Source organism: Saccopteryx leptura, chromosome 9, assembly GCF_036850995.1.
Source record: "Saccopteryx leptura isolate mSacLep1 chromosome 9, mSacLep1_pri_phased_curated, whole genome shotgun sequence".
Classification (NCBI taxonomy): domain Eukaryota; kingdom Metazoa; phylum Chordata; class Mammalia; order Chiroptera; family Emballonuridae; genus Saccopteryx; species Saccopteryx leptura.
This window is the reverse complement of record NC_089511.1, coordinates 24,277,355-24,304,897: the sequence shown is the minus strand read 5'-3', so window position 1 is coordinate 24,304,897 and position 27,543 is coordinate 24,277,355. Positions and strand designations below refer to the sequence as shown.

General features: G+C 42.7%; 1 protein-coding gene across 2 annotated transcripts; it reads left to right on the top strand.

The window, feature by feature from the left end:
- The first annotated feature begins 7,315 nt into the window (after nt 1-7,315).
- On the top strand, nt 7,316-27,491 carry MLKL (mixed lineage kinase domain like pseudokinase). Of its 2 annotated transcripts, none has more exons than XM_066348628.1 (10): nt 7,316-7,505; nt 13,146-13,632; nt 18,335-18,515; nt 20,925-21,022; nt 22,029-22,164; nt 23,591-23,672; nt 25,194-25,345; nt 25,555-25,604; nt 25,849-25,989; nt 26,736-27,491. In XM_066348628.1, the coding sequence occupies exons 2-10, from the start codon at nt 13,158-13,160 to the stop codon at nt 26,777-26,779; spliced, it is 1,359 nt and encodes a 452-aa protein (XP_066204725.1). In that variant the 5' UTR covers nt 7,316-7,505; nt 13,146-13,157; the 3' UTR covers nt 26,780-27,491. The 2 variants fall into 2 exon arrangements, with proteins under 2 accessions (XP_066204725.1, XP_066204724.1); XM_066348627.1 differs by having other exon boundaries at nt 7,373-7,505; nt 13,156-13,632.
- The last annotated feature ends 52 nt before the right edge of the window (nt 27,492-27,543 follow it).

Genomic DNA, 27,543 nt, shown 5'->3' with positions numbered 1-27,543 from the left:
AAGATTGCTGAGGCTATTTGTGTTCTCTTTTGGTTCCATACAAATTTTTGTAATATGTGTTCTATATCTTTGAAGTAAGTCATTGGTATTTTAATTGGTATTGCATTGAATTTATAAATTGCTTTGGATAATATAGACATTTTAATGCTGTTTATTCTTCCTAACCATGAGTCTTAATTTTTTGAGGAACCACTATACTTTCTTACATAATGGTTGTACGAGTTTACATTCCCACCAGCTATGAATGAGGGCTCCTTTTTCTCCATGGCCTTTCCAACACTTGTTATTAACTGTCTTGTTGATAATAGCCAATCTCCTGACCTGTGGTGATGCAGAGGATAAAGTGTCAACATGGAATGCTAAGGTCACTGGTTCAAATCTCTGGGCTTTTCCAGTCAAGCACATACAAGAGGCAACTACTATGAGTAGATGCTTCCTGCTTCTCCCCCCCTCCCCTCTACCCAAAAATCAATAAATAAAATATAAAAAAATAATAATAATAGGCAATCTAACAGGTGTGAGGTGGTATCTCATTGCAGTTTTGATATGCATTTCTCTAATAGCTAGCAAGGATGATCATCTTTTCATATTATTTATTGGCAATTTGTATGTCTTCTTGGAAGAAGTGTCTGTTTAGGTCCTCTCCCCATTTTTTTTTTATTAAGTGAGAGGGGAAGCAGAGACAAAGTCCCGTATGCACCCCAACCAGGATCCACCTAGCAAGCCCCCTACTGGGCAATGCTCTGCCCATCTGGGGCGGGCTGCTCTGTTGCTCAGCAACCAAGCTATTTTAGCACCTGAGGCAAGACCATGGAGCCACCCTCAGCACCTGGGGCCAACTTGCTCCAATGGAACCATGGCTGTGGGAGAGGGAGAGAGAGAGAGAGGAACAGAGAGAGAGAGAGAAAAGGGGGGTGGAGAAGCAGATGGTCACTTCTCTTGTGTGCCCTGACCAGGAATTGAACCTGGGTCTTCCACATGCCGGGCCAATGTTCTACTGCTGAGCCAACTGGCTAGGGCCCCTCTCCCCATTTTTTAATTGGATTGTTTGCTTTTTTGTTGCTGAGCTTTGTGAGTTCTTTAATTTTCATATGTTGAACCATTCTTGCATCCCAGAAATAAATCCTATTTGGTTATGTGTATGATCCTTTAATGTGCTGTTGGATTTGGTTTGCTAGTATTTTGTTGAGGACTTTTTGCATTTATATACATTAGGGATATTGGCCTATAATTTTCTTTTCTTGCAGTATCTTTGTCTGGCTTTGGTATCAGGGTAATGCTGGCCTTATAAAATGAGTTTGGAAGTGTTCTCTATTCTTCTATTTTTTTGCTAGATTTGAGAAGAATTGATATAATTCTTCTTTTAGTGTTTGATAGAATTCACCAATGAAGTCATCTGGCTCTTGTTGGGAGGTTTTTGATTACTGATTCAATATCCATACTAATTATAGGTCTGTTAGACTTCCTGTATCTTCATGATTTAGTCTTTGTAGGAATTTACCCATATTTTATAGGTTATCCCATTTGTGGGCATATAATTGTTCATAATAGTCTCTTATGATGCTTTTTATTTATGATATCAATTGTAATGTCTTTCAATTATGGTTGTATTTATTTGAATCCTCTTTAATATTTTTGTTAGTTCAACTAAGGGCTTATCAATTTTGTTTGTTTTTCTTTAAAAAACTCTTAGTTTTATTAATTTTTTCTATTGTTCTTTTTATATCATTTATTTCTGCTCTAATATTTGTTATATTTTTCTTCTGCTAACTTAGGCTTAGTTTGTTTTTCTTTTTCTAGTTTCTTGGGTAATAAATTTAGTTACAAAGTTATTTATTTGAGATCTTTCTTCCTCCTTAATGTAGATATTTCTTAGTACTACCTCCCTCTTAGTACTGCTTTTGCTGCATCCTGTCAGTTTGGGTGTGTTGTGTTTCATTTTCATATGTCTTGAGGTATTCTCCAATTTTCTTTTGATTTCTTCTTTGACACAATGGTTGTTTGAGAGTTCTTTAATTTCCACATATTTGTTTCCTTTCCAATTTTCCTTCTGCTATTGAGTTCTAGTTTTATTCTATGTTATCAGAAAAGATATTTGATGTGATTTTAATCTTCTTAAATTTGCTAAGATTTTGTGAGATCACATGTGATCTATCCTGACTGGAATGGAAGCTGGTTCCCACTCCAGAGCTTTATGCTGCAAATCTCCCCATGGAATCTAGCTGAAGCTAGTTTCCACTAGGACCATATCCTTGCTTAGCTATTGTATTTCCCTGTTATATCCTACTCTTTGTCCTGAGAGCTTTTCTTCAGTAAAGCTCATGTACCTGAATCTCTTTCTCAGACTCTGTCTTTAGGGAATCTGACCTAAGATAAGAGGAAAATTGATGATGCAGTAGATTGAGAACAAAGGCAGGGTCAAAAAAATTAATAACCTAACATTCAAGGTATGCTCCACCCCTGCCTTTCCAACCCAAAATGTCTTCTAATACAATCCAGTGGTGTCCTTTCATGGGTGTGCTGGCATGCCAGCCCATGATGGGGAGGACTCCTGACCCAATTTAGCTTATAGCTACAGCTAAAGTAGAAAATTCTTATGAGTCTCAACAGTTAGGCTCAAATCTAATCTTGCTAGCAGAGGCAGGATGCGTCCCTTATGTGTCAGTCCTGCAGATATTGCAGGAAAGTGGTTTACTGAGGACCTCTTCTTAATTAGACTTTAGGGAGGGAAGGAAACTAAGGTAAAAGGAAAGCCAGAACAAGTTGTCTTATGAGTTAATACATGTACTGCTATGAGTCATACAGAAGGGAAGTATAAGTCCCTTGGCTAGAAGGGAAGCTACAAGGTAGTGAAATATATATATATGTACTTATACTTAACCTATAAATACTAGCTTCTTAGAGGGAGGACACCTCCAAAAGGAAGTTAACTTTAAAGAAAATTACTTATTACCAGCTTGGTTGTCACTATAGGTTAAGACTTTTAAAATGAAAAGTTCTGACTAGAAAGAATTTGTATGGTTTTGAAAATATAAGGTATAGAAATACTTTTAAACAAAAAAGGAAGAAAGTAAGTTGTTATGAAAGCCAGTTATTTCTAAATAGATAAGAAAGTTCATAAAAATTGAGGGTTATGTAAGTTGCAGAAGGTTTGTGCAGGTTGTAGGAGGTTAGTACAGAAAAGAAAAATGCAAGGCAGAGAGAATTCAAGCCATAAAACTTCTAGTACTAAGGACACACTATCAGCCCGTTTATACCGATGAGGAGGAAACAATGATTTGATTCCCTGATAAAACCAGTGGGGACTGTACTGGTGTGCCAGCCCATGCTGGGGAGGACCCCTGATCCAATTTAGCTTATAGCTACAGCTAAAGTAGAAAATTCTCATGAGCTTCAACAGTTAGGCTCAAATTCAATTTTGCTAGCAGAAGCAGGATGCGTTCCTTGTGCGTCAGCCCTGCAGATATTGCAGGAAGGCAGTTTATTATCTTAGAACAGTGTGTGCTTTTGCAAAGATATTGTACAAATGTGCTGAAGTAACTGTAACCTTGACATTTTTGCCTATATATACCCCTCCCCCCCCCCCCCCGAGCTCATTGCTGTCCTTTGCTTCCCGGTGCAATGGACAGACCACTGGCCAGTGAATAAAGTTTCCAAATTGATTGCATCAATTTGGGCTCTGGTTCCGTTCAGTTGCGGTTGAACCGTAACAATGGGAAAATAGGCTGGTGAGTAAATGAATGACATCACTTAGACCTTCTTCTAGCTGAAGACACAGCTAACTTTATTTATTTATTTATTTAAGTGAGAGGAGGGGAGATAGTGAGACAGATTCCTGCATACGTCCCAGCCAAGATCCGCCCAACAACCCCATCTTGGGCTGATGCTAGAGTACCGAGTTATTTTTAGTGCCTTAGGTGATACACTCCAACAGAGCTATCCTCAGTGCCTTGGGCCATGCTTGAACCAATTGAGCCACTGGCTGCAGGAGAGGAAGAGGAGAAAGAGGGAGGGGGTAGAGAAGCAGACAATTGTTTCTTCTGTGTGCCCTGACTGGGAATCAAACCTGGGACATCCATGCACCAGGCTGAGGTTCTATCCACTGAGCCATCAGCCAAGGCCAACTTTTTTTTCTAAGATTTTATTTATTGATTTTAGAGAGAGCTTGAGAGGGAGAGAGAAAGAAAAAGGCGGGGTATATTGGCATGCAGAGAAAGGAGCAGGAAGCATCAATACATAGTTGCTTCTTGTATGTGCCTTGATGGAGCAAGCCTGGGGCTTTGATCCAGCAACCTCAGGGTTTCAGATCAATGCTTCACCCATTGTGCCGCCACAGGTCAGGTGACACAGCTAACTTTGATAAAACATGTTTCACACTATAACAATGTACGGCTAGTGCTCAACTTACGACCACGATTGGTTCCAACAGACCAGTCGTAACACGATTTGGTCGTAAGTTGAGTAGGCTATATGTACAGTACTGTGAAATGATGTTATAAAAATCTTTAAGTCATATATATATATATATTTTTTTTTTTTTTTCTGAAGCTGGAAACCGGGAGGCAGTCAGACAGACTCCCGCATGCGCCCAACTGGGATCCACCTGGCATGCCCACCAGTGGGTGATGCTCTGCCCATCTTGGGGCGTCGCTCTGCTGCAACCAGAGCCACTCTAGCGCCTGAGGCAAAGGCCACAGAGCCATCCTCAGTGCCCAGGCAAACTTTGCTCCAGTGGAGCCTTGGCTGCGGGAGGGGAAGAGAGAGACAGAGAGGAAGGAGAGGGGGAGGGGTAGAGAAGCAGATGGGCGCTTCTCCTATGTGCCCTGGCCAGGAATCGAACCCAGGACTCCTGCATGCCAGGCCAACGCTCTACCACTGAGCCAACCAGCCAGGGCCTAAGTCATATTTTATCATAATTTTCTTTCATTATTGTTATATATCATAATTTTCTTTGTTCATTTTATGCCATTTGTATCATCTCTACACCATTTTGTTTCTTATTTTTACATTTGTCAGGTTTAAGTAAAACACTGCATTACCAGTACAACTGGTTTAATATTTGCAAAACATACAAAATTACAAAATACAGGTGCATACAAAAATACAAAATACAGGTATAAAAAATACCATAGGAAACATTTTCTCAATTGCAAAACATATCAAAATATATAAACATGTACGAAACATTTTATTGGCTGTGGATCATTGATGTTGTCATCTGAGGCAGCAGTTGGGGTTACCGGAGTTGGTATTTTCATAAACATGTGCGATCACATTCACTTTCTTTCCTCCTTCGTACTTGTTCATTGATTGCTTTCTCATATGTGCCTTGACCAGGGGGTTACAGCAGAGCGAGTGGCTCAAGCCAGTGACCTTGGGCTCAAATCAGTGACCATGGGGTCATGTCTATGATCCCATGCTCAAGCCAGCGCCCCTGCACTCAAGCCAGTGAACCCATGCTCAAGTCGGATGAGCCCGCGCTCATTTTCGTGTCAAGATCGATGACCTTTCCTTCCTTCTTGGCAGGCTGAGGTGTAGACAAAGACAATTGCATCTTGGTAGACATCTTGGGAGGGGTTTGATGAAAAATATCCAAGACACAAAACACAGATTGCTGTACTGAGTCTGGGATAACAGTTGAAATGGTACATGTGGAGATGGTAGTGCTGCCAGAAGCTGGTCCGCACTGTCATACACCCAGCTGGGCAACACTTGCGCTGCCAGACGTGGAGCAGTCGTGCCTAGCAATTGTGGTTGTAAAGTCAAATGGTCGTAAGTTGCATAGGTCATAAGTTGATCAATATCTGTGCTATAATGACCTTAGAGGAGGAAGTAATATTTTCCCCTCTTCGGTGTGTCTATTTTCTTACTACCTGCCAATATTCTCAAACACAGAGAAGCAGACACAAGCACCTTCTCTTTGGCTCACCCCCGAGCTTTCTTTCTTTCTTTCTTTCTTTCTTTCTTTCTTTCTTTCTTTATTTATTTATTTATTTATTTTTTATTTATTTATTTTACAGAGACAGAGAGAGAGTCAGAGTGAGGGAGAGACAGGGACAGACAGACAGGAACGGAGAGATGAGAAGCATTAATCATTAGTTTTCCTTTGTGTATTGTGACACCTTAGCTGTTCATTGATTGCTTTCTCATATGTGCCTTGACCGTGGGCCTTCAGCAGACGGAGTAACCCCTTGCTTGAGCCAGCGACCTTGGGTCCGAGTTGGTGAGCTATTGCTCAAACCAGATGAGCCCACGCTCAAGCTGGCGACCTCGGGGTCTCGAACCTGGGTCCTCAGCCTCCCAGTCCGACGCTTTATCCACTGCACCACCGCCTGGTCAGGCTCACCCCTGAGCTTTGCTCATCAAGTCCTTCTCATTCTGTGTCCTAGTTATAGTACTTCTCTGGGATGTTATATTGTTTTCTGAATCCCCAGCCCCAAGCAGAGGACCTGGCACCAGTAAGTACAGCAGATCCTAAAATAACATAGATTTGTTCAATGTGGTTTTGTTATAACCTTGATATGGGGGGTGGAGCACTTCATTGCCAGGGCCACTGTCTGTGTGGGTTCTCTCTGGGGACTCTAGCTTTCTCTTACATCCCAAAGATGTGTACTTGAGGTACGCTGGCATGTCTACACTGTCCTAGTCTGAGTGAGTGTGGTGTGCATGTGAGTGTGCCCTGGTATGAAAAGGCGTCCTGTTGGGGTGAGTCCCACTTTGCACCCTGAGCTGCAAGGATAGGCTGCAGCCACCTGACCCTGAACTGGAGTAAGCATATTGGAAAATAATGATCTTATTTGTTTTTATTAATGTTTCTTACATGTGGGTAGAGTTCATATTTTTTCCCCAATTTTTAATACTTGAAGTGTTTTAGGTGTTTATTTAACAGTGGGTGATGTTTTTGTGGCCAGAAATATGCTGTAGAAACTTAACTCTTGTTCATATCATTGCTATGGTAAAATTGATTTCCTTAGACCCGGTTTCCCTCAGAGTCGCAGTTCCCAAGAACCTACAGAGAGATGTTAAGTGAGGACTTGCTGTGCTCTATAAATACAATATGTAGTTACTGAGTGAATGTGGGAAGGTGGGGAGAGTGTGGGAAGGGGAGGAAGAAAATACCAGGAGGAAGAAAGGAGACTTCGCTCAGAACTGCCTAAAAGGGGCTTCTAGAGAGCCAGGGCACCTGAGCGGTTGGCAACAAGCCCCTTGTGAGTAGCTCCCAGGCGTGTCAGACTTCCTTGTCCACGCCCAACCCTGGGCGGGATGCATCCAGGCAAAGGACCCATCCGGTTTTTACTTCGAGTTGAAACGGGAACCCAGTCACAGCTCAAGTTCTGGCGAGTCCCACGTGGGAGCGCAGAGCGCGGGGCACCGGAGGGAAGGAGGCGCAGGGTCTGGGAATCCGCAGACGTCTCCACTGGGCAAGAGGCAGTCGTCTGATTAGCCCGAGTGGTCTTGCAGGATCTGTGCACAGGGCAAATTGGACGCTCGCAGGACCGACAAGGGTGAGCCTGGGGGTCGTCGCGGGGCGCGGTCCCAGGAGGTGGCGGGGCAGAGGGTCTGCAGTGGGTTCCCTGGGCTGGGAGGGGAAATGGAGGTACGGGATAAGGGTGAGGGAGTGATTTCCTGGAACTCAGCACCAAGTTAGTTTCGTTTACTCCGCTCTGATTGTTGAGGCTGCCTGCTCTGGTCTCTGACTGCCTTCTGCTGAAGAAGCGGTTTAATGGAGATGGTCATGGGATGGGGTCAGAAGGGCTTCAAGAATCAGTTCAAAGCGTCCAGGAAGCCTAGACAGATGAACTCTAGGTTGTCTGTGCCAAGATATATGATAACAGTACTTAATGACAATACCCTCTTCCTTTTTTGACACAAGGAGAAAGAATAGTGTCTCATCAGAAAAGGAAAGCCTGATAACCTTTTTTTTTTTTTTGAGGAGTAGAGGAAATTGTATTAGATATTTTTTTAATTTATACTGTCAGTACTGTTTAAAGATTTTTCACTTTTAAAAATAGTAAGTTTTCCCATTTTAGCAGCTTTACTGCTAAAGCTTTACATATTATAAATAACACTGGAATGAACATCTTAGTATTCATCTATCTATACACATACAAGCTTTTCTACAGCATACAGTTCTAGAAATTCACATTGTTGAGTCAAAAAATATATATGTATTTATATTCCCTTTCACCCTTTTGCTATCTTATTAATACTGAATAAACCCTAAGCAAGTTCAGTTATTACAATTTTTAATGTATTTTAATCTTGTAGGTAAGTCCTCTTATTTATGTATTTATTTATATTTTAAAATCCTGGTTATCCCTATTAATTTCCTCTTTGAAATTAACTTTAAGACTATGTAGTTTCAATACCAAAATATACCATTGGGAGTTTTTTTTGAATTGCATTAAACTGGGTTTAAATTTAGGGAGGATCGTCAGGTTTAAATTTAAACTGGGAGGTTTGTCGTTTTTAATCTTCCCAGCCAGAAATATAACAGTCCTCTTCATTTCTTCATGCTTTGTTTTGTGTGGTTTTCTTCATACCACATCATCATTTCCTGTAAAATTGTCACTTTTATGAGTGGGGTGTTTTCCCCCATTATCTTTTCTGATTTGGTATTGCTGAGATGCAGCTTTTCGATGAAACTGGTAAAAATATAATCGGAGCTTGAAGCTATAAAGCTGAAACCTACAAGATTGCGTGAGCAACACTTTCACATCTGCTTTCCTCTTCTGTGGACTAGAGAGAAGTATGAAGCCTTTTGCCCTCATGGGTCCCAAGAAATGGCCCTGAAGGCATCTACTTAGCAACTGGGAATAACTGGGTAGCCTGAGATCCATTGAATCTTTTCAGGCGTGCCTTAATACCTGTTACTTCCTTTGCCAGATCCATGTAACTTTAAGACAAGAAAAACAGAGGTGTATTAACTGGTTGCTTAGTTGGTTTCACTTCTGCTGGTTTCTAACTCATAGTTTAAAGCAGGGGTCCCCAAACTATGGCCCGCGGGCCGCATGCAGCCCCCTGAGGCCATTTATCCGGCCCCCACGGCACTTCCGGAAGGGGCACCTCTTTCATTGGTGGTCAGTGAGAGGAGCACATTGACTATCTCATTAGCCAAAAGCAGGCCCATAGTTCCCATTGAAATACTGGTCAGTTTGTTGATTTAAATTTACTTGTTCTTTATTTTAAATACTGTATTTGTTCCCGTTTTGTTTTTTCACTTTAAAATAAGATATGTGCAGTGTGCATAGGGATTTGTTCATAGTTGTTTTTATAGTCCGGCCCTCCACCGGTCTGAGGGACAGTGAACTGGCCACCTGTGTAAAAAGTTTGGGGACCCTTGGTTTAAAGCCAGATTTGGGTTTCAGGACAATGCCGTCTCTACACTGTTATCTGTAAAATGGCAATAATAATAGGTGTCCTACCTATTTCATTGAGCTGTTGAGATTAACTCTGTTTAAAAGTACTTTGGAAACTGTTTCCATGGCCTTGCCCCTGTTGAAATGCCACTTTCCTGAGCCTCAGTATCTCCATCTGTGAGACAGTGAGCCCATGGTTCCAAAGCACTTAGCATATAGTTAAATGAGTAAAGAAATTTGTGATCATTGTTATTATCATCATTCATTACTGAACCCTGTGGCCTTTTGTTATAAGTACATAATTTAAATAATAAAAAATATTGGTTTAAATAATAAAAAGGTTATTGGTTCATGAAACATGTCATTGAGACATGGGTTAGACTTCAGGGTCAAGGACTCAGACTCTTTCCTTTCCTTTTCATTCTACAGGTTGTAGGTTGTCTCATCCCAAAACTTTAGGATCAGGGCTCCATGCTTTCCCTCATATTCAGATAAAAGAGAGAGAGAATTAGAAGCTGACTTTTTGTACTGTCTTAGGGAATCCAGGAATCTTCACAACAAACATTCCCCTTCACTCAAGTTAGACTAGGTGCCCACTTTTGAATCGACCACTGATAGGCTCTAAGGACTTGTCTGATGGCTGAGAACAAGTCTTCTTAACCCCTACATACACTATTGACATTTGGGGCTGGACAATTCTTTATTGTGAAGAGACTGCCCTTTGCACTGTAGTAACCCGACATCTACCCACTAGATGTAAATAGCACCCATCTCCCAGTTGTGGCAATCAAAAATGTCTCTATACATTGCCACAAGTCCTCTGGAGGGCAAAATAACCTTAAGTTGAGAACCACTGGTTTAGATGCATCAAGTTTTACCCCTAGAAACAGACATGGGGCCAGCTCCCTACAAACCCATTGCTAATCTGGACAGTAATAGGAAGTAGAGAAATGGGTACTGTGAAGGCAATACAAATGTCCACAATTCTTCTGGGCCTGGAAAATCCCTGAGTCTTTAGTGCAAAGGCCTCTGAGGGGGGCAGCACTTATAACATGAAGTCTTATTGATGTGTAGGCCAATGTGTAGGCTAAAACAAATTTACAGCTTGCTAAAAACACAACAGAGAGAGCTGGGGCAAAGACTCAGGAGACAGGGATGCTTAAGCATTGGGAAAAGAAGTAAAAAAGAAAAATTAAGATTGTCAAAAGCCAATTTATTTTCTTTTTCTTTTTTTTATTAAGTGAGAGGCAAGGAGGCAGAGAGACAGACTTCTGCATGTGCCCCGACAAGGATCCACCTGGAAAGCTCCTTATGGGACAATGCTCTGCCCATCTGGGACCATTGCTCCATTGCTTAGCAACTGAGCTATTTTAGTGCCTGTGGCAAAGCCATGGTGCCATTCTCAAAGCGAACTGACAGGACCAAAAGACAATTTCTACTACAATCCTGAATATCTTGCCCAACTGTGGCCAAGGTTGCAAATTGGGGCTCCATGAGCAATGTCCATTTGTCAGACATGTTTTATTTGACCCACACAGTGTTGGACTGCACAGATATTTTTTGTCTTTTGTTTTGTTTTTAAATGAGAGGAAGGAAGACAGTGAGACTGACTCCCGCATGTGCCCCGACCAGGATCCACCTGGCATCTCCTGTCTGGGGCTGATGTTCGAATCACCTGAGCTACTTTTAGTGCCTGAGGCTGAGGTGCTCAGACTAACCGAGCCATCCTCAGTGCCTGGGCCCACACTCAAACCAATTGAGCCATTGCCTGTGGTAGGGGAAGAGAGGGAGAAGAGAGAGAAAAGGAAGAGAGGGCAGGGAAGAGAAGCAGATGGTCACTGCTCTTGTGTGCCCTGACTGGGAATTGAACCCAGGACATCCATACACCAGGCCAATGTTCTATCCGCAGAGCCAGCCAGCCAAGGCTGGATGAACTACACCATTTTTAAAACATTTTATTACGTAGTTACAAGATTTTAAATTGAGAAATTTAACATAAAAATCCAGACTTCTGCCCTGGCCGGTTGGCTCAGCGGTACAGCGTCGGCCTGGCGTGCAGGGGACCCGGGTTCGATTCCCAGCCAGGACACATAGGAGAAGCACCCATTTGCTTCTCCACCCCCCCCCCTCCTTCCTCTCTGTCTCTCTCTTCCCCTCCTGCAGCCAAGGCTCCATTGGAGCAAAGATGGCCCAGGCGCTGGGGATGGCTCCTTGGCCTCTGCCCCAGGCGCTAGAGTGGCTCTTGTCACGGCAGAGCGACGCCCAAGAGGGGCAGAGCATCACCCCCTGGTGGGCAGAGCGTCACCCCTGGTGGGCGTGCCAGGTGGATCCCAGTCGGGCGCATGCGGGAGTCTGTCTGACTGTCTCTCCCCGTTTCTAGCTTCAGAAAAATACAAAAAAAAAAAAAATCCAGACTTCTGATTGCTGTCAAAACTGGAAGATCTGCCTGACCAGACGGTGGCTCAGTGGATAGAGCGTCAGACTAGGATGCAGAGGACCCAGGTTCGAGACCCCGAGGTCACCAGCTTGAGCATGGGCTCATCTGGTTTGAGCAAAAAGCTCACCAGGTTGGACCCAAAGTCGCTGGCTTGAGCAAGGGGTTACTCGTTCTGCTGAAGGCCTACGGTCAAGGCACGTATGAGAAAGCAATCAATGAACAACTAAGGCAGGGGTCGGGAACCTGTGGCTCACAAGCCAGATGTGGCTCTTTTGATGGCTACATCTGGCTCGCAGACAAATCTTTAATAAAAAAAATAATAATGTTAAAAATATAAAACATTCTCATGTATTACAATCCATTCATTTCCTACCGCTCTTGTTCATGGTTGCGGGTGACTGGAGCCAATCACAGCTGTCCTCCAGGACAACACCGAACTTTTATTGGATAATGCGTAATGTACATGGGTCGTTGTATGGCTCTCATGGAATTACATTTTAAAATATGTGACGTTCATGGCTCTCTCAGCCAAAAAGGTTCCCAACCCCTGAACTAAGGTGTTGCAACGAAAAATTGATAATTGATGCTTCTCATCTCACTCTGTTCCTGTCTGTCTGTTCCTACCTATCCCTTTCTCTGACTCTCTCTCTGTCTCTGTAAAAAAACAAACAAAAGAAAAACAAAACAAAAAAACCCTGGAAGATCTTCCACCACTGGGCCCTTTTTCCTTGTTGGGTAAACTTTGCCTTCTTTACATAGGGCCTGAGCTTTCCGATCCACCATCCCCTTTGACAGGATATATTTGTTAGAATTGGCTAAACTGATAATGAATAGACCTCAAAATATAATGGCTCAAATACAATAGAAGTTTATTCCTCATCCAAGTAACAATTCATGGCAGATGGTCCAGGTCTGTAAGCAGCTCTCCTCTAAGTGATGATTCAGGGATCCAGGATTCTTCCTTCTTGAGACTCCACCTTCCTTCTTGGAGCTTCACTACCCCTCAGGCTGTGTCATCCTGTGCATCCAACTGATAGTGTGTAGAAGAAACAAACTTGGCTCAGCCCATAGCATGTGTCATATCCACTCACACCTCATTAGTGAGAACTAGTCACATGGCCGCATCAAGCCTCAGGGAAGGCTGGGAGATAGAATCCTAGGTGGGCCAACACTTCCCAGCCACAACTCTGTTATTATGGAATGGCAGAACAGATTCTGATGTACAGCAAGCCATCTCTACCTTACATGAAATTGTGGGGAGACCTCTTCAACCATTTAAATCAGACACCCTTAAGATTCCCTTAGCCCTATAGTAAATATGCAGGAGATTCTGGGACAAATTCCATTAGTTTCTTCCAGGTATGGATATATTGAAGAACGTCATCACCTTAGGCCAGTATGTGTACAAAAAATGTGAAGAGCAGGAATGCTGCAAGGACCAGCACCAGCGTCTAGGGAAACGCATCAAGGGCTTCCTGCAGCCACTGCAAAAGCTCCAGGCCCAAGGAGAAAGCAACCTGCCCACTGATATCACCACTGCCCTGAACAATTTCGAGGCTGTCCTAGAGGAAGCTAAGAAGAGATTAGATAAATTTAGCAATAAATCTGACATCCATAAGTTTCTAACATCAGGGAAGGACAAAAGACTCTTTAAAAATGTAAACAAAAGGCTGACAGATGTCTGGGAGGAGCTTTCACTGCTGCTTCAGGTGAATCGGTCAGTGCCTCCTTCATGCATCACCCAAGAAGCAGGCTGGGAACAAGAAGATGAGCAGGATGCAGAGGAGGATTGGCAGGATGCAGAGGAGGATTGGCAAGTCTTCCAAAGGCTAATTGGTAAGTGTTATTATTTTTTTGGCCCGGGAGTAAATAGGGGCATTTTAGTTTCATTTTGATTTACCAAAGGAGCAGGAAAGCTGAAGAGGTTTGACCAGGTGTTCCTTTGTGTATCTCAGAACTCCTTACATCCCTGGGCCCAGATAGGGTGGGGGCTGGTGAAATGTGGACAAGCCAGAGTGGGGGAGAGGGCAAGGGTGTTGATACTAATAAGTCTTCTTTGCCTCTCTATTCTCTCTTTGACAAGATATCTGGAATTACAGAAGCTAATTCCTTCCAGCCTTAGTTTTTCCAGGACCTTCTGTTAATATGTAAATTACCCAGGAGGAAGAATTAACTAATCAACTAAGCAAACATGAATTAAGTACAGTCATGTGCCGCTTAATGACAGGGCTACAGTCTAAGAAATGTGTCATTAGGCTATTTCGTTGTTGTGTGAACATCACAGAGGACACTTACACAAACCTAGATGGTTTAGCCTACTACATACCTGGGCTATATGGTGTAGCCTATTGCTCCTAGGCCATAAGCCTGAACAACATGCCACACTGTACAAACCAATATAAGATTGAGTCAAGCACAAGAGAATATGATGCAATCAAGAGACACAGTAAGGCCCTGGCCAGTTGGCTCAGTGGTAGAGCGTCGGCCTGGCGTGCAGAAGTCCTGGGTTCGACTCCCAGCCAGGACACACAGGAGAAGCGCCCATCTGCTTCTCCACCCCTCCCCCTCTCCTTCCTCTCTGTCTCTCTTCCCCTCCCACAGTGAGGCTCCATTGGAGCAAAGATGGCCCGGGCGCTGGGGATGGCTCCTCGGCCTCTGCCCCAGGCGCTAGAGTGGCTCTGGTCGCAACAGAGCGACCCCCCCCCCCCGAGGGGCAGAGCATCGCCCCCTGGTGGGCAGAGCATCGCCCACTGGTGGGCGTGCCGGGTGGATCCCGGTCGGGCGCATGCGGGAGTCTGTCTGTCTCTCCCCGTTTCCAGCTTTAGAAAAAATACAAAAAAAAAAAAATACAAAAAAAAAAAAAGAGAGACACAGTAAGCCTGACCAGGTGGTGGTGCAGTGGATAGGCATCAGACTAGAATGCCGAGGACCCAGGTTCGAGACCCCAAGGTCGCCAGCTTAAGCGTGGGCTCATCTGGCTTGAGCAAAAAAGAAAGCTCACTAACTTGGACCCACAGTCACTCGAGCAAGGGATTACTCGGTCTGCTGTAGCCCACAGTCAAGGCACATATGAGAAATCAATCAATGAACAACTAAAGTGCCACAAAAAAAACTGATGATTGATGCTTTTCATCTCTCTTCATTCCTGTCTCTGTCTGTCCCTATCTATCCCTCTCTCTGACTCTCTCTCTCTGTCCCTGTAAAAAAAAAAAAAAAAAAGAGAGAGAGAGAGACAGTAAGCACAGGTATATGAGGCTGCTGCTGGCATAACACAGCATCCTATTTAACAGTAAACTTTTTTTTTAAAGTAGAGTACACTCTAAAACAACTATGAATAGTATAGTAAATACAGAAACCAGTAACCTAGTCATTTATGATCAAGTATTACCTACTGAACATAATTGTATGTGCTATATGTTTATACCACTGTCAATGCAGTAAGTTTGCTTACACCAGCATCTGTGCTTACACCACATGCAAGGGATGTGCTGTGTTACATCATTAGTTGACAGGAATTTCTCATCTCCGTTATAATATCACGGAACACCATCATAGATGCAGTCCATCATTGACCAAAATGTTATGAGGCGTGTGACTGTATCGCCTGCATGCCTGGTACTATATTCTAAGTGTTTGAGATACAGCACAGAGCAAAATAGACAAGACCTCTGTCCTCATGAAACATAAAGTTTGCAGATAGAGGACTAAGTCATTTTATCCAAAATCAGTGGAACTCATAAGCAGGACAATGAAATAGAAAGTGACAGTGGGTACAGACTGAGTGTTTAGGGAAAGCCTCTCTGACTGGGTGACATTGAAATGGACACCTTGAATAATGATCTCTGGTCTAATGCTCTCCCAACTGAGCTATTTTGGCAGCTCCTAACCTTGAATAATGAGAAGGAGTGAGCCACGTGAAGATGAGGGAAAAGAGCCTTCCCAGCAGAGAAAAGCGGATGTAAAGGTCCTGAGAAGGGAATAAATGTGACAAGTGCAAGGAACAACCAGAAGGTCCGGATGGCATCAGTGTGGTTGGCTTGGAAGAGAGAGTAGAGATGAACGCGGAGAAGTAGGCCAGAAGATAGAGGAGCAAGGTCCCCTACCAGTTTATTTCTTTTTTAGCGAAAGAGAGAGAAGGAAGGAGAATAGACAGGGACAGAGAGGAAGGGAGAGAGATGAGAAGCATCAATTCTTTGTTGCAGCACCTTAGTTTTCACTGATTGCTTTCTCATATGTGTCTTGACCCAGGGGCTGCAGCCAAGCCAGTGTCCCCTTGTTCAAGCCAGCAACCTTTGGCTCAAGCCAGCGATCATGGGGTCATGTCTGTGATCCCATGCTTAAGCTAGCAACCCCACACTCAAGCTGATGAGCCCACGCTCAAGCCGGCAACCTTGGGGTTTCAAACCTGGGTCCTTAGTGTCCCAAGCCAATGCTCTGCCCACTGCTCCAACTGCCTGGTCAAGCCCCTCACCAGTTTCTTGAATAGCCTTTCAGATATTTAAGTATATAGATTTTGTTGTCGTTGTTACAGTCAGCAGCATCCTAAACACAATTCTACTTGCTTTTCTCATTAAACCTTGAATATTCTTCCATATAAATTTCCATAGAGTTTTCTAGTATTCCTTGGTATACATGGGCCAAATATATTTAAGCAGCACCTTGTTGATGGACATTTGTGTCCACTTTTTTGCAATTGTAAATAGTCCTGCCTTAAGCCTCTTTTTATATATTTCAGGATATCTTTGAGAACAATTTGTCTAAGTGGGTCTAATTGCTGGGTCAAAGAATATGGCCGTTTAATTTTTTTATTTATTGATTTTAGTGAGAGAGGAAAGGAGGGAGAGAGAGAGAGAGAGAGAAGGGAACTACAATCTGTTCCTGTATGTGCTCTAACTGAGGATCGAACCATCAACCTCTGCACTTTGGGACTATGCTCTAACCAACAAAGCTACCTGGCCAGGGCAAAGAATATTGGCATTTTAAATTTTTATAGAGATTGCCAGGTTGTCTTCTGCAGAGGTTATACAAATATCATTCATACCAACGATGTATGAGAGTGTCTGTTCCTCCACACTGTCTCCGTTAGAGACTTTCCTGGCTTTAGCACTGAAAGTCCCATCCTTCAGTCCTGGGGAAACAGGATGATTGGCCACCTTACGCAGAGTTTTCATCAATTTTTAAACATATTTGAGTATATAAATAAGGCTAGATTAGATTATGCTATGGTTAAAAAAACAAAAACAAAACACCTCAGTAAGTGTCTTACAGAAAAAAGCATTTATTTCTCATTCAGGAAGAGTCCAGGAAACTCTCTAAGATAGCTGTTCTTTCCAGGAACTTTTATGTTGACAGCAATGTTCCCGACATTCCTTTCACTTCATTTTTTCATCAAAGCAAGTCACGCTGCCATGTGTCAAGGCACTTCCTGCGTGCTTGTGTAGAAAGCTAAGTATTTGTGAGCAACAGTAGTGATTCCTATTGCAATGAATATGATAGGTAAAAAAAGGGGGGAGGTTGGGGGACCTGAGTGTGCTTTTAATTAGCATTTCTATTTTGAGTATTTGCTACTCTTTTTCTAGAGGAAAGTGAAATGATCGAAGCTTCACTGGAACAATTGAAAACTGACACAGAAAAAATCCTGGAGATTGTGAGGAACTGAGAGTTACTTTGCACTCTGCTGCACTTGACAGCCCCCAAACCAAAAGCCATTTGTTAACTAGGAACTCCAGTCTGCGCCCCCCCCCACTGCCCATTCCACCACTGCCCATTTTCTGGCCTGGATGGCTGGACACAGCCCACAGGTTTTGGATGTGCTCATGACTAGCCCAGGCTTCTGTTCTTGGAGTAGCATTTAAAGGGAACTTCTTGACCCACAAGATATCTTACAGCACCTATCCAACTGCTGACAGCTTCCTCCAGGTAGCATCAAAGCTTCATTTGCTGAATTTCCAAGAACAAATTCAAATCAAGTTTAAAATACTCACTCATCACTCATTTGACAAATCTGTATCTGCATTATGCCAGAGCCTCCTACATAGAAGACAGTGAGATACAGAGAAAGACTTGCCTTTCGGGTGCTCACAGCTGCAGGGTGGAGGAAGGGCTACGAAAGAGAGACATGTTAGCACACACCAACAATGGAATTACTGAGCTTGAACTATGTATCTGTTAGAACTGAAATGACTAGACAAGATACTAAATGTTCAAGTGCCAAGCTCAAGCAGTAGTAGGACTAGGGGGAACTCCAAAATGAGCGAGAGGGATGGAGTTGGAGGTTTGGGCTGGAGAGACAGACAATTTGAAGAGGAGGGAAAGGAAGTGCATGACACATTTTTGTTAGCCATCCAGCTGTGTGTCTACTGGCCACTCAGAGGCACTGGAACCACTCCCCCAGCATGAATCATTCAGAGCCTCCAGCCAGGGCCAGTTTGGTTTGTGAAATAGGGCTTCTTCCCACTCACATATTTACTGACACCTCTCCCCTTAGGATACCTTTTTTAGTTCATTGACTCTTTATTTCCTTCTGTCCTATGGTCAGCCTTACAGAAATCCTTGAAGATCCCACAATATCAAATCAAGGAGATTAAGAAGGAGGAGCTTTCAGAACCTAATTGGATCCTGCTAAGGGAAAATGAATTCAGCAAACTTTTTAAAGGAAAATACCATCAATTTTCAGTGGCCATAAAAGTATTCAACAATGTCCAGGCCAGAAACATCGGGTAGGTCATTTTGTATAGTTCTCTCATGTGTCATTCCACTTACTCTCTATAACTCCCCAAGGAGACAGGCATATTGTCTCCATTTTTAGGTGGGGGAATCCAGGCCCCAAAGGGTTATGTTATGTGCCCTCTACTCTTAAGGAGCAGAGCCTAGACTCAAATGCATGTCTTCCAACCTCAACACTAGAAACTTCTTTCTTTTATTCATATATTTAGTTATTTTAAAAAGTTAATTCCCTTCCATTTCTGGTTCTCAGTTCCCCACCCCTCCATAGACAATAATGTATATTTCATTTGTATGTACCCTTACAAAATGTATGTTGCTAATTATGTCACTTGCATTTCTAATTTTCAGAACTGGTAGTGTTGCCTACTATTACCTTTCTCACTCAGCATCATGAAACATGTACTGTTCTTGTAGACCTTTCCTTCTGACTGCTGTCCACGGTGTCCAATGTGTAAAATTCACATTTTACCCGTTTTCAACCTTCACCCACCAAAAATAATGCCACCATAAGTATCTCTTTATAGACCTGTATGAGAATTTCTTTTGGGCTATGTTGCCAAGAGAGGAATCAGTGGGTCATAGGATATGCATATATGAAATTGACTAAGTACTTCCAGATTCTTTTTCCGAATGGGTTGTGTACACTTATACTCCCTCCAGCAACGTGGGAGGGCTCTAAAGTTTCATATCTCCACCAACCCTTGGTATTATCCAGCCTTCCAATTTTTCTCATCCTTATGGTTATAAAGTAACATCTTCTGATTATTTTAAATTGCATTTCTGCTTACTAACGTTAGAATTCAAACATTTATTCATATGACTTTTAGCTATTTGGGTTTCCACGTCTCTATTGCTTGCTTGTATCCTCTGCCCTTTATTCTATCACAGTTGCTGTTTTTGTCTCATCGATTTGTAGATCCTTGTATATTGTAGAAATCAATCATTTCTAAGCTTTAGGTATTGCAGAGGTCTCTCTCATCACAAAATTTTCTATAATTTTGTCAGTGGTGTCCATCAACAGACATCTTGAATTTTGATTTTATCAATTCTTACCAAACTTTTACATTATTGTTTGTGCTCTTGAGGTGCTCTTCCACACTCCTAGGTATTCTAGATCAGTGGTCCCCAACCCCCAGGCCATGGACCGGTACCGGTCCATGGGCCATTTGGTACCAGTCCGCAGAGAAAGAATAAATAACTTACATTATTTCCGTTTTATTTATATTTAAGTCTGAACAATGTTTATTTTTTTTAAATGACCAGATTCCCTCTGTTACATCTGTCTAAGACTCACTCTTGACGCTTGTCTCGGTCACGTGATACATTTATCCGTCCCACCCTAAAGGCCGGTCCGTGAAAATATTTTCTGACATTAAGCCGTTTTGTGGCCCAAAAAAGGTTGGGGACCACTGTTCTAGATTTCTTCTATTAACTTTGTGGTTTTATTTTTCACATTTAGGCTTTAATACTCCTAGAATCCACCTTTGTATTTGATATTATATAGGGCCTACTTTTATTCTTACCCACACGGTGAGTCCGTTTTCTCTACACCATCTATTAAATGGTTTTCCCCGTTGGTTTGTGGTGCCCTGTTGATTTATTGCATGTTAAGTTTCTATTTAGACATGGATCTGGCTATGACCTCTCTATTCTGTTCCACTTGTCAATTTGTCTTTGCACTGGTAACATTCTGTTTTGTTTTGTTTTTTATTATGATTTTGTAGTAATTTTTAATATCTAGTAAGGTATCTCCCTCCTCTTAATTCTTCTTTCTCAGATTGACTAAGCTAAATAAGTATCACATTCCTCAATACACACATTGAGATTTTGATTAGGATGGTATTTTTTAATAGCTATATTGAAATATCATTCACATACTTTAAGACGCACCCATTTACAGTATATAATGTAATGGTTTTTAATATATTTACAGAGTTGTACAACCATTGCCATAAAGGGATTTTAGAACATTACCATCAGCCCAGAAAGAAACCCTATACCCAGTAGTAGTCACCCCCATATACTCCCACCCCCACCATCTCCAGCCCCAGGCACCTACTAATCTATTGTCTGTCTCTATGGATTTGTGTGTTCCAGCTATTTCATATAAATGGAATAATGCGGTATGTGGCCTTTTGTGTCTGTCTCCTTTCACTTAGCATGATATTATCAAGGTAAATCTATGTTGTCGCATATGTTTCATACATGCTAATTCTGCTGCCAAACTTCTGAGCGGTTCCACACTCTGCCATTAGTAGCCGAGCTCATTGTAGCAACAGTTCTCACCCCGGGAGACACTGACAATCCTCACATCCCCCACATACAAAGATGGCCCCTACACTAAATGTTCTCAGAGGGCCCTTCCAGTCCTGAAATCCTAATTGTCCCTTTTATCCTCATAGAACAGCAAGGCACACTTTCAATAATGAGATCAGAAACATGAAGAAATTTAGTTCTCCTAACATCCTGCGTATTTTTGGGATTTGCATTGATGAAGCAGGTAAGGCATGCTCATTATTCTTTCTTTTGGTGATCTATCATAGATCTCCGTCATAACACATTGTATTTTTAAAGAACAACTGAAAGGGTGGAATCTACAGGGTGTTATTATCATCAGTGTTAATGTGTTAAGTTTTTTACATCCCAAGATGTAGCTTCTCATTTCCTTTCAAGAAAGGAGGGCTTGAATTTGGCTTCAGCCCGAGGGCTGGTTTGCACTAATGTGGCCACATCCTCTCTACCAGTCCTCTGCGAACCCAGGGGGTCTTGTTCAGATGCTGGTCTGAGTGATGGGCACATTTTTTTGCAATAAAACATCGTCAAGCTGAGTGACTAGCATAAGGAATCTATCTACCCTTGATCATTATCAGTGTAGATCAAACCTAAAAACTCAATTAACCTGTCGCTTTACCAAGAACCTTATGCATTAGGTTCTTTTTCATTGTTATGTTTTAATGTGGTTGCTTTTTCTCTCCTAGCATGGCCTTTTCTGTGGGTTATGTTTTTATTGCTCTTGCCTACAGAGGACAGAGCAACTCCTGTCTTATCACTCTAGAAGTTTCTCCACAGCCTCAGGGGCTTAAAGAAAACTTTCAGTGGCTCATTCTTTGTCAGTTCTTGCATCTCAGGCCCACGACCCAGAGCGCCCCTCACCAGCCGCTGTGGTCTGTGCATCATTCATTCCTTCTGCACGTATTTACTAAGCTCCTGTGAGCACTGTGTGAACACAACAACTCTGCCCTCTGGGGCCTTCCTTCGCTTGAGTGGGGGAGATATTACTCAGATATCTATGAGAAATGTATAATTACAACACGTCAAATTCCACAGAGAAGAAGTACGGGAGCTTGGTGGGGATTTGACCCACTCAGTGAGGTCAAGATGCACACTGGTGAGATGGGGATAGAGGGTGGGGGAGAAGCAGTGCCGAGCTGAGTCTGCTCTGTAGACACGTGGGAAATGGGCTGCAGAGGAGAGCCTCTGAGTGGGGCTGATCTTCTCTCCATCAGTGACTGTGCCTCGATTCTCCATTGTCACGGAATACTGTGAGCTCGGGACCCTGAGGGAACTGCTGAATCAGAAAAAGGACCTCAAATTAGCTGAGCGCATCGTCCTGGTCTTGGGGGCAGCCAGAGGCTTGCACAGGTACCATATGGGTTGAAAGGGTGCTAGGAAGAATAAAATGAGTCTGGCTCCTCTACTGATAATCCCAGAGATGATGAGAGAACAAGCCAGAGCCCCAGAGAGTCTCCCTTCCTTACCCTTTTATTACTTACTCTGCTTATAATACCTTAGACAGGAAGGGGAAAGGACGCTTAACCTAGTGAGCACCAGATCACACAATTAAAGGTCCAGTTTCATGTCCCGGTTGCTTTTACAGAGTTGGACAAGCCTTATTCTTAAGGTAGCCAGATTTAGAAAATAAAAATACAAGATACCCAGTTAAACTTGAATTTCAGAAAAAGCAATAATGATGTTTTAATGTAAATATATGCCAAACTTTTACTAACTTTTACAAACTTTTACTTTTACATAACACATACTTTTACTAAAAATGTCAGATACACAGAATTTCATATAACAATAAATAATTTTTTAGTGGAAGAATATCCCATGCAATTTTGGGACATACTTATGCCAAAAAAAAAATTCATTGATTATTGAAAATTCAAAATCAACTGGATGTCTTGTATTTTATCTGGCCACTCTCCCTACTCTCACATGCAGATTTGATGGTTTCTTTAGTCCAAGGGCCCCCAAAGGGCAGTCATTCACAGGCCACTTGCATGATCTTTACCCTGCCCACTGTGCTGCCAGTATTATTTACTTAATACTGTTCTTTAAATTAGCTCACTTTAAAAAACAAAAAAAACCTAAATAAAGTAAAAGGACCCTGTCTATTACTATCATACATCCAAAACCAGAATCACCTGTCACAAATAGGTGACCATAAATAAAACCAAAACATTATTATTAAATTCTGCCTGGATGATACTGCCTGCCAAAAGGTCTGTAATTCAGACCCACATTCTCTTTGTACAAAGGAGATATTCGCAGGTTTAGAGAGGTATGAAAGAACCTGACACCAAGTTGAGACTTTCTCCTCCTTGATGTCATCAGAAGTTGAAAGAACAAATTTTTTACTGTGTCAACTTGCATTCCATTTATCCCATACTTTCAGAAATACTGCCTCAGCTACTCATTTTATATACATTAGAATTAATTATAAATGCTAACTCTCCGTACTAGTGAGTTTTAGAAGTAATTTTGGATTGTAGGGGATGCTGTAAGTGCCCCATGCAGATGGTCTCTGATCCTTTTAGCAGCCCTGCATACTCATTCCCCATTCCGCATACTTCACTGTTCACACTCCCGGCTGCCATCTACAGAGTAATATCTGTGGGCGCTGGAGCCCCTTTGCCCTGGTAGATAGCTAAAAGTGTCCACCCGTTCCTGTCCCCACGAGGAAGGCATGGTACTGACAGGCCTCGTTGTCCCGATAATAACTGTCACTACCCCTGGGAAGGTCTGAGCAAACGTCACTAATGCTTCCTGCCTTTGGTCATGTCAGGCTGCACCATTCAGAAAGCCCCGAACTCCACAGAAACATCAGCAGCAGGAGCTTCCTGGTAGCTAACCACTATCAAGTGAAGGTGAGTGTGGCCTTCCAGGGGGCTCCTTGAGTTGACCTTAGTGACTGTTTGGAACTGAGTAACAGACACCTGTTTCCCAGAAAAGCTGTGCCTGCTTGTTTTTCTGCCTTACCTTAGAACTGAACTCAGCTCTTTCCCTGACTGGGCAGCTTTCCATGTGCCTGACATGGGACAGACTCAGTCCGCCCTGTTACCATGATGTCTGGCTTCTCTCGTTGCCCCCTTACCAGAGATGGCCTAAGCATTATTTCCCTTTATATGTCTGAAACCACTTCTAAGTACCACCAGGGGGTCTTCTCAGGTCCAACTAGGCGTTTGGACCCACAAGACTGACACAGGCATGCCACTTATAAGTCACCACAAAGCCCAGCAACCCTATCAGCTCTTTATTGTCCCCATACCCCCTGTCCATAAGCATTTACCAGTGAGAATATTTTGTCACAAACAATATTTCATGTAAGCATAGGTGACAGTCTGCTTATATCAGGTTCCCAGGAGAATGTAGCTAAAAAGTCAGATTCTTATATGGAAGAGGAAAGGGTTTAACTCCACAATCCCCAAATGCTAAAAGAGTATTTTCTTTGTCATCCATAGATGGCTTTCTTTCTTCCAGCCTTATGAATGTCAGGGATAGCCCTCAAAAAGCAGAAGACAGGTCTATTCTGCTTTTCCTCCTTGCTGGTGCAATATAAGTGCTCCCAAAGCACTATGTCTACATCACTTGTGGTCCTCATCCTGCCAGACTGTAACAGGTGCTATTCAGCATTTCGTCTCTAGTATCTAGCATAGTGCCAGATGTTTGTGCTTAGTAGACGTGTAATGGAAAGGGGATGAGCCCTCAAAATGTCTTATCCTTTTCCTGCCCTTGCCCCTAGATTTGCATATCTGGCCAAGTTTGGGGCTGGCAGACCTCTGCACATGGTGCCTATGACAGGTGCTAATGACAGGTGTGCATGGACCAAAGGAGAACATGTGCTCCCATTTAATTGTGCTGTGGTTTCTTTAAGAGCATGGTGTTGACTGTGCAGAATCAATGGGAGCAACACAGTTGTCATGTAAAATCCAAAAAAACAGGCTGGCTGTTCTATAAGGTCAAATAGAACAGAAGGGAGGCGCCTATGTCATTTAATCATTGGCTTATGAGAGAAAGCAAGCCATGTGGTGGCTCTCTGCACCTCTGTCCACCCTCACTTAGTGGAGTTGAGCCTTCAACTGAGAAAGCCCTGTATCTAACAAAGTAATAGTAGAACAACTGCAGCTTACCAAGTCTTACAGGTATTCCTCATCGCCCCATTTTACAGAGAAGGAACTTCTTTGTGTTTCTCTTGGTCAGTGCATCACAAGAAATTAAACCCACAATGCCAGCCTGTAGGGTAGCCACACAGGCAGAAGACACCACAGGAAATACATCCCAAAGGCAAAAGGTCATCCCCTTGCCAGGTGTAGCACCAACCCACACCCACTACTCCCAACCCAAGATCATGTTGTTTCCTTCTGTCTCTAATTCACTTCTCTATCTAGCTTTCAGGATTTGAGTTGAGCAAAATACAGAATTCCATCAGTAGAGAAATTAAGAGAAAAGAAGCAGAGAGAGTCAGTTCCATAGCATATATTTCACCTCAAAGACTGGAAAATGTATATAATAAATATGACATGAAAGCTGAAATATACAGGTAGGTATGTTCATGTTCTTAAGCAGCCTCTAACTCAGATGAATGGGGCAGTAAAACCCAAGTCAAACTTCATATCAAGAACCATCATAACTACTCTATTGAGTAGAATTGGATGGCAATCAGAAAATTCACTGAAGTTTCTAGAAATGGCTAAGGGGTGTGGGAAAAATGGAACATTATGACTGTTCTGTTTCTTGGTTTTCTCTCAGCTTTGGAATTGTCCTCTGGGAAATCACCACTGGGAAGATCCCGTTTGAAGGTAACCAGCACGAAGGCTAGCTCAGATGGTTCTGGGATTGGGCCCCTTTCCAAAAGACTAGAAAATCCCTATCAGTGTGTCCTTCTCCTATGTGGGCACTGCCTGGGCTGGTCAATGAAGTCATTACAAGCTCTTGTTTTATCAGTACATAAAGTCCTTTGGTCTGATGCCAGCCATCATTATCCAGAAAGATGTGAGTGCCAGAGCAATTTTTAAGCTTCCCATCCTATTGTTTCCCTGCCAGGCTGTAATTCTAAGAAGGTGTACCAGCTGGTGGCTGTGAACCGGCACCAGGAGCCACTGGGTGAAGATTGCCCTTCACAGTTGCGGGAGATCATTGATGATTGCCGGGCATATGAGCCCTCCAGGCGGCCTTCTGTTAATGGTACGGTCCTCTCTGATCTAAAGAATGTGTGCCACACGTGTTATTTCACATTTGTGAAAGATTTCTTTGTGGTTCATAAGCAGAGGTGATTTTTTGCATCAGGAGACAGCTGGCAATGTCTAGAGACATTTTTGGTTGTCACAACTCAGGGAAGATGGGGTGGGCAGGGCACACTGCTGGCATCTAGTAGATAAATGCTACTCAACATCCTACAGTGCACAGGGCATACAACAAAGACTTCTACAGCTCAAATATCAATACTGCAGGACTTCAGAAACTGTGCTAAGTGACGTTGTTTAGTCTAAAGTGGGTTAGGAAGGTAGATTACTCCAGCCTATATTCTCTCTTTCTCTCCTTCTCTCCCCCCACCCCACTCCACTCTCTTCCTCTCTCTTTGTTCATCTCCCTCCCTCCCTCCCTCTCTCCTTTCCTTCCTTCCTCTTCTAGGCTCCCTTACAACCCATGCTCCGCCTGGTATTAGAGAATCCAATACCCGAGACTTATTCACACTAAGATGTGAGTTTACTTCTCCTTTGTATTTGAGAAGCTGCTTGTATTTGAGAAGTAGATCAAGTAAGAGGTAACGTCATATCACAAAGGCATGAATGCAGATGGTGGTTTAGGCTCCAGCCAGACCAAAGGTAGTGCGGTTTCTATACTATTGTACAGTATAGAAACATCTTTGTGCTTCTGGCTTGTCTTTCAGCTTCCTTTTCTTATCTAATTTTCTGTTCATTCATTCACAGAAATCTTAGAAAAACTGGACGTCTTTTTAAAAGCTTTGGATTGAAACTGAAACTAAGGAGCCCCTGGACAAGAAGCTGGAAGTATCTATACCTCTTGGCCCTGTGACTATGTAGCTCCTCACATCACAAAGCAGAGTCTACACATAAAACTAAAATATTATTGTATGTCAATCACCCTTCAAATGAAGAGAAAGGAATACTCTCTTCTATAAACTTCAATGTTTATAGATGATGAAATTATATACCTGGGATTTCTTTCTTTTTTTTTTTCTTTATTCATTTTTAGAGAGGAGAGAGAGAGACAGAGAGAGAGAAGGGGGGAGGAGCTGGAAGCATCAATTCCCATATGTGCCTTGACCAGGCAAACCCAGGGTTTTGAACCGGCGACCTCAGCATTTCCAGGTCGACGCTTTATCCACTGCGCCACCACAGGTCAGGCCATATACCTGGGATTTCATTCAAAATAATCCAAGGGGAGGGAAATAATTATAAAGCAAAAGGTAAAATAAGATTATCTCTGAGTTGCTAATTCTTGAATCTGGATGATGAGTACATAGGGGTTTATATGCTCTCTTCTCTTCTGAATATGCTCAATATTTTCCACAATGAAATGATTTTTTAAAAGGAAAATAAAGAGGAGTCTACTTTTCCACCATTTGAATCTGGGCTTTCATTGTGACTGGCTTTGGCCAGTAAAATATATAAGGGATGGTGTGCTCATTCCAAGTCTAGGCTTCAAAGGAGGGGGGAGGGGACGAAGAACACAGTGAAGAAGGGAGGGGCCACCGGCCAGCAGGGGAGGAGAAAG

What these genes read in the sequence shown, in the direction of transcription:
- MLKL (XM_066348628.1), top strand. Translation starts at nt 13,158, where the DNA reads ATGGATATATTGAAGAACGTCATCACCTTAGGCCAGTATGTGTACAAA. An exon ending in GATTTGCATTGATGAAGCAG is followed by an intron (nt 21,023 to 22,028) that starts GTAAGGCATGCT and finishes TCTCTCCATCAG; the next exon opens with TGACTGTGCCTCGATTCTCC. An exon ending in GCAGCCAGAGGCTTGCACAG is followed by an intron (nt 22,165 to 23,590) that starts GTACCATATGGG and finishes TGGTCATGTCAG; the next exon opens with GCTGCACCATTCAGAAAGCC.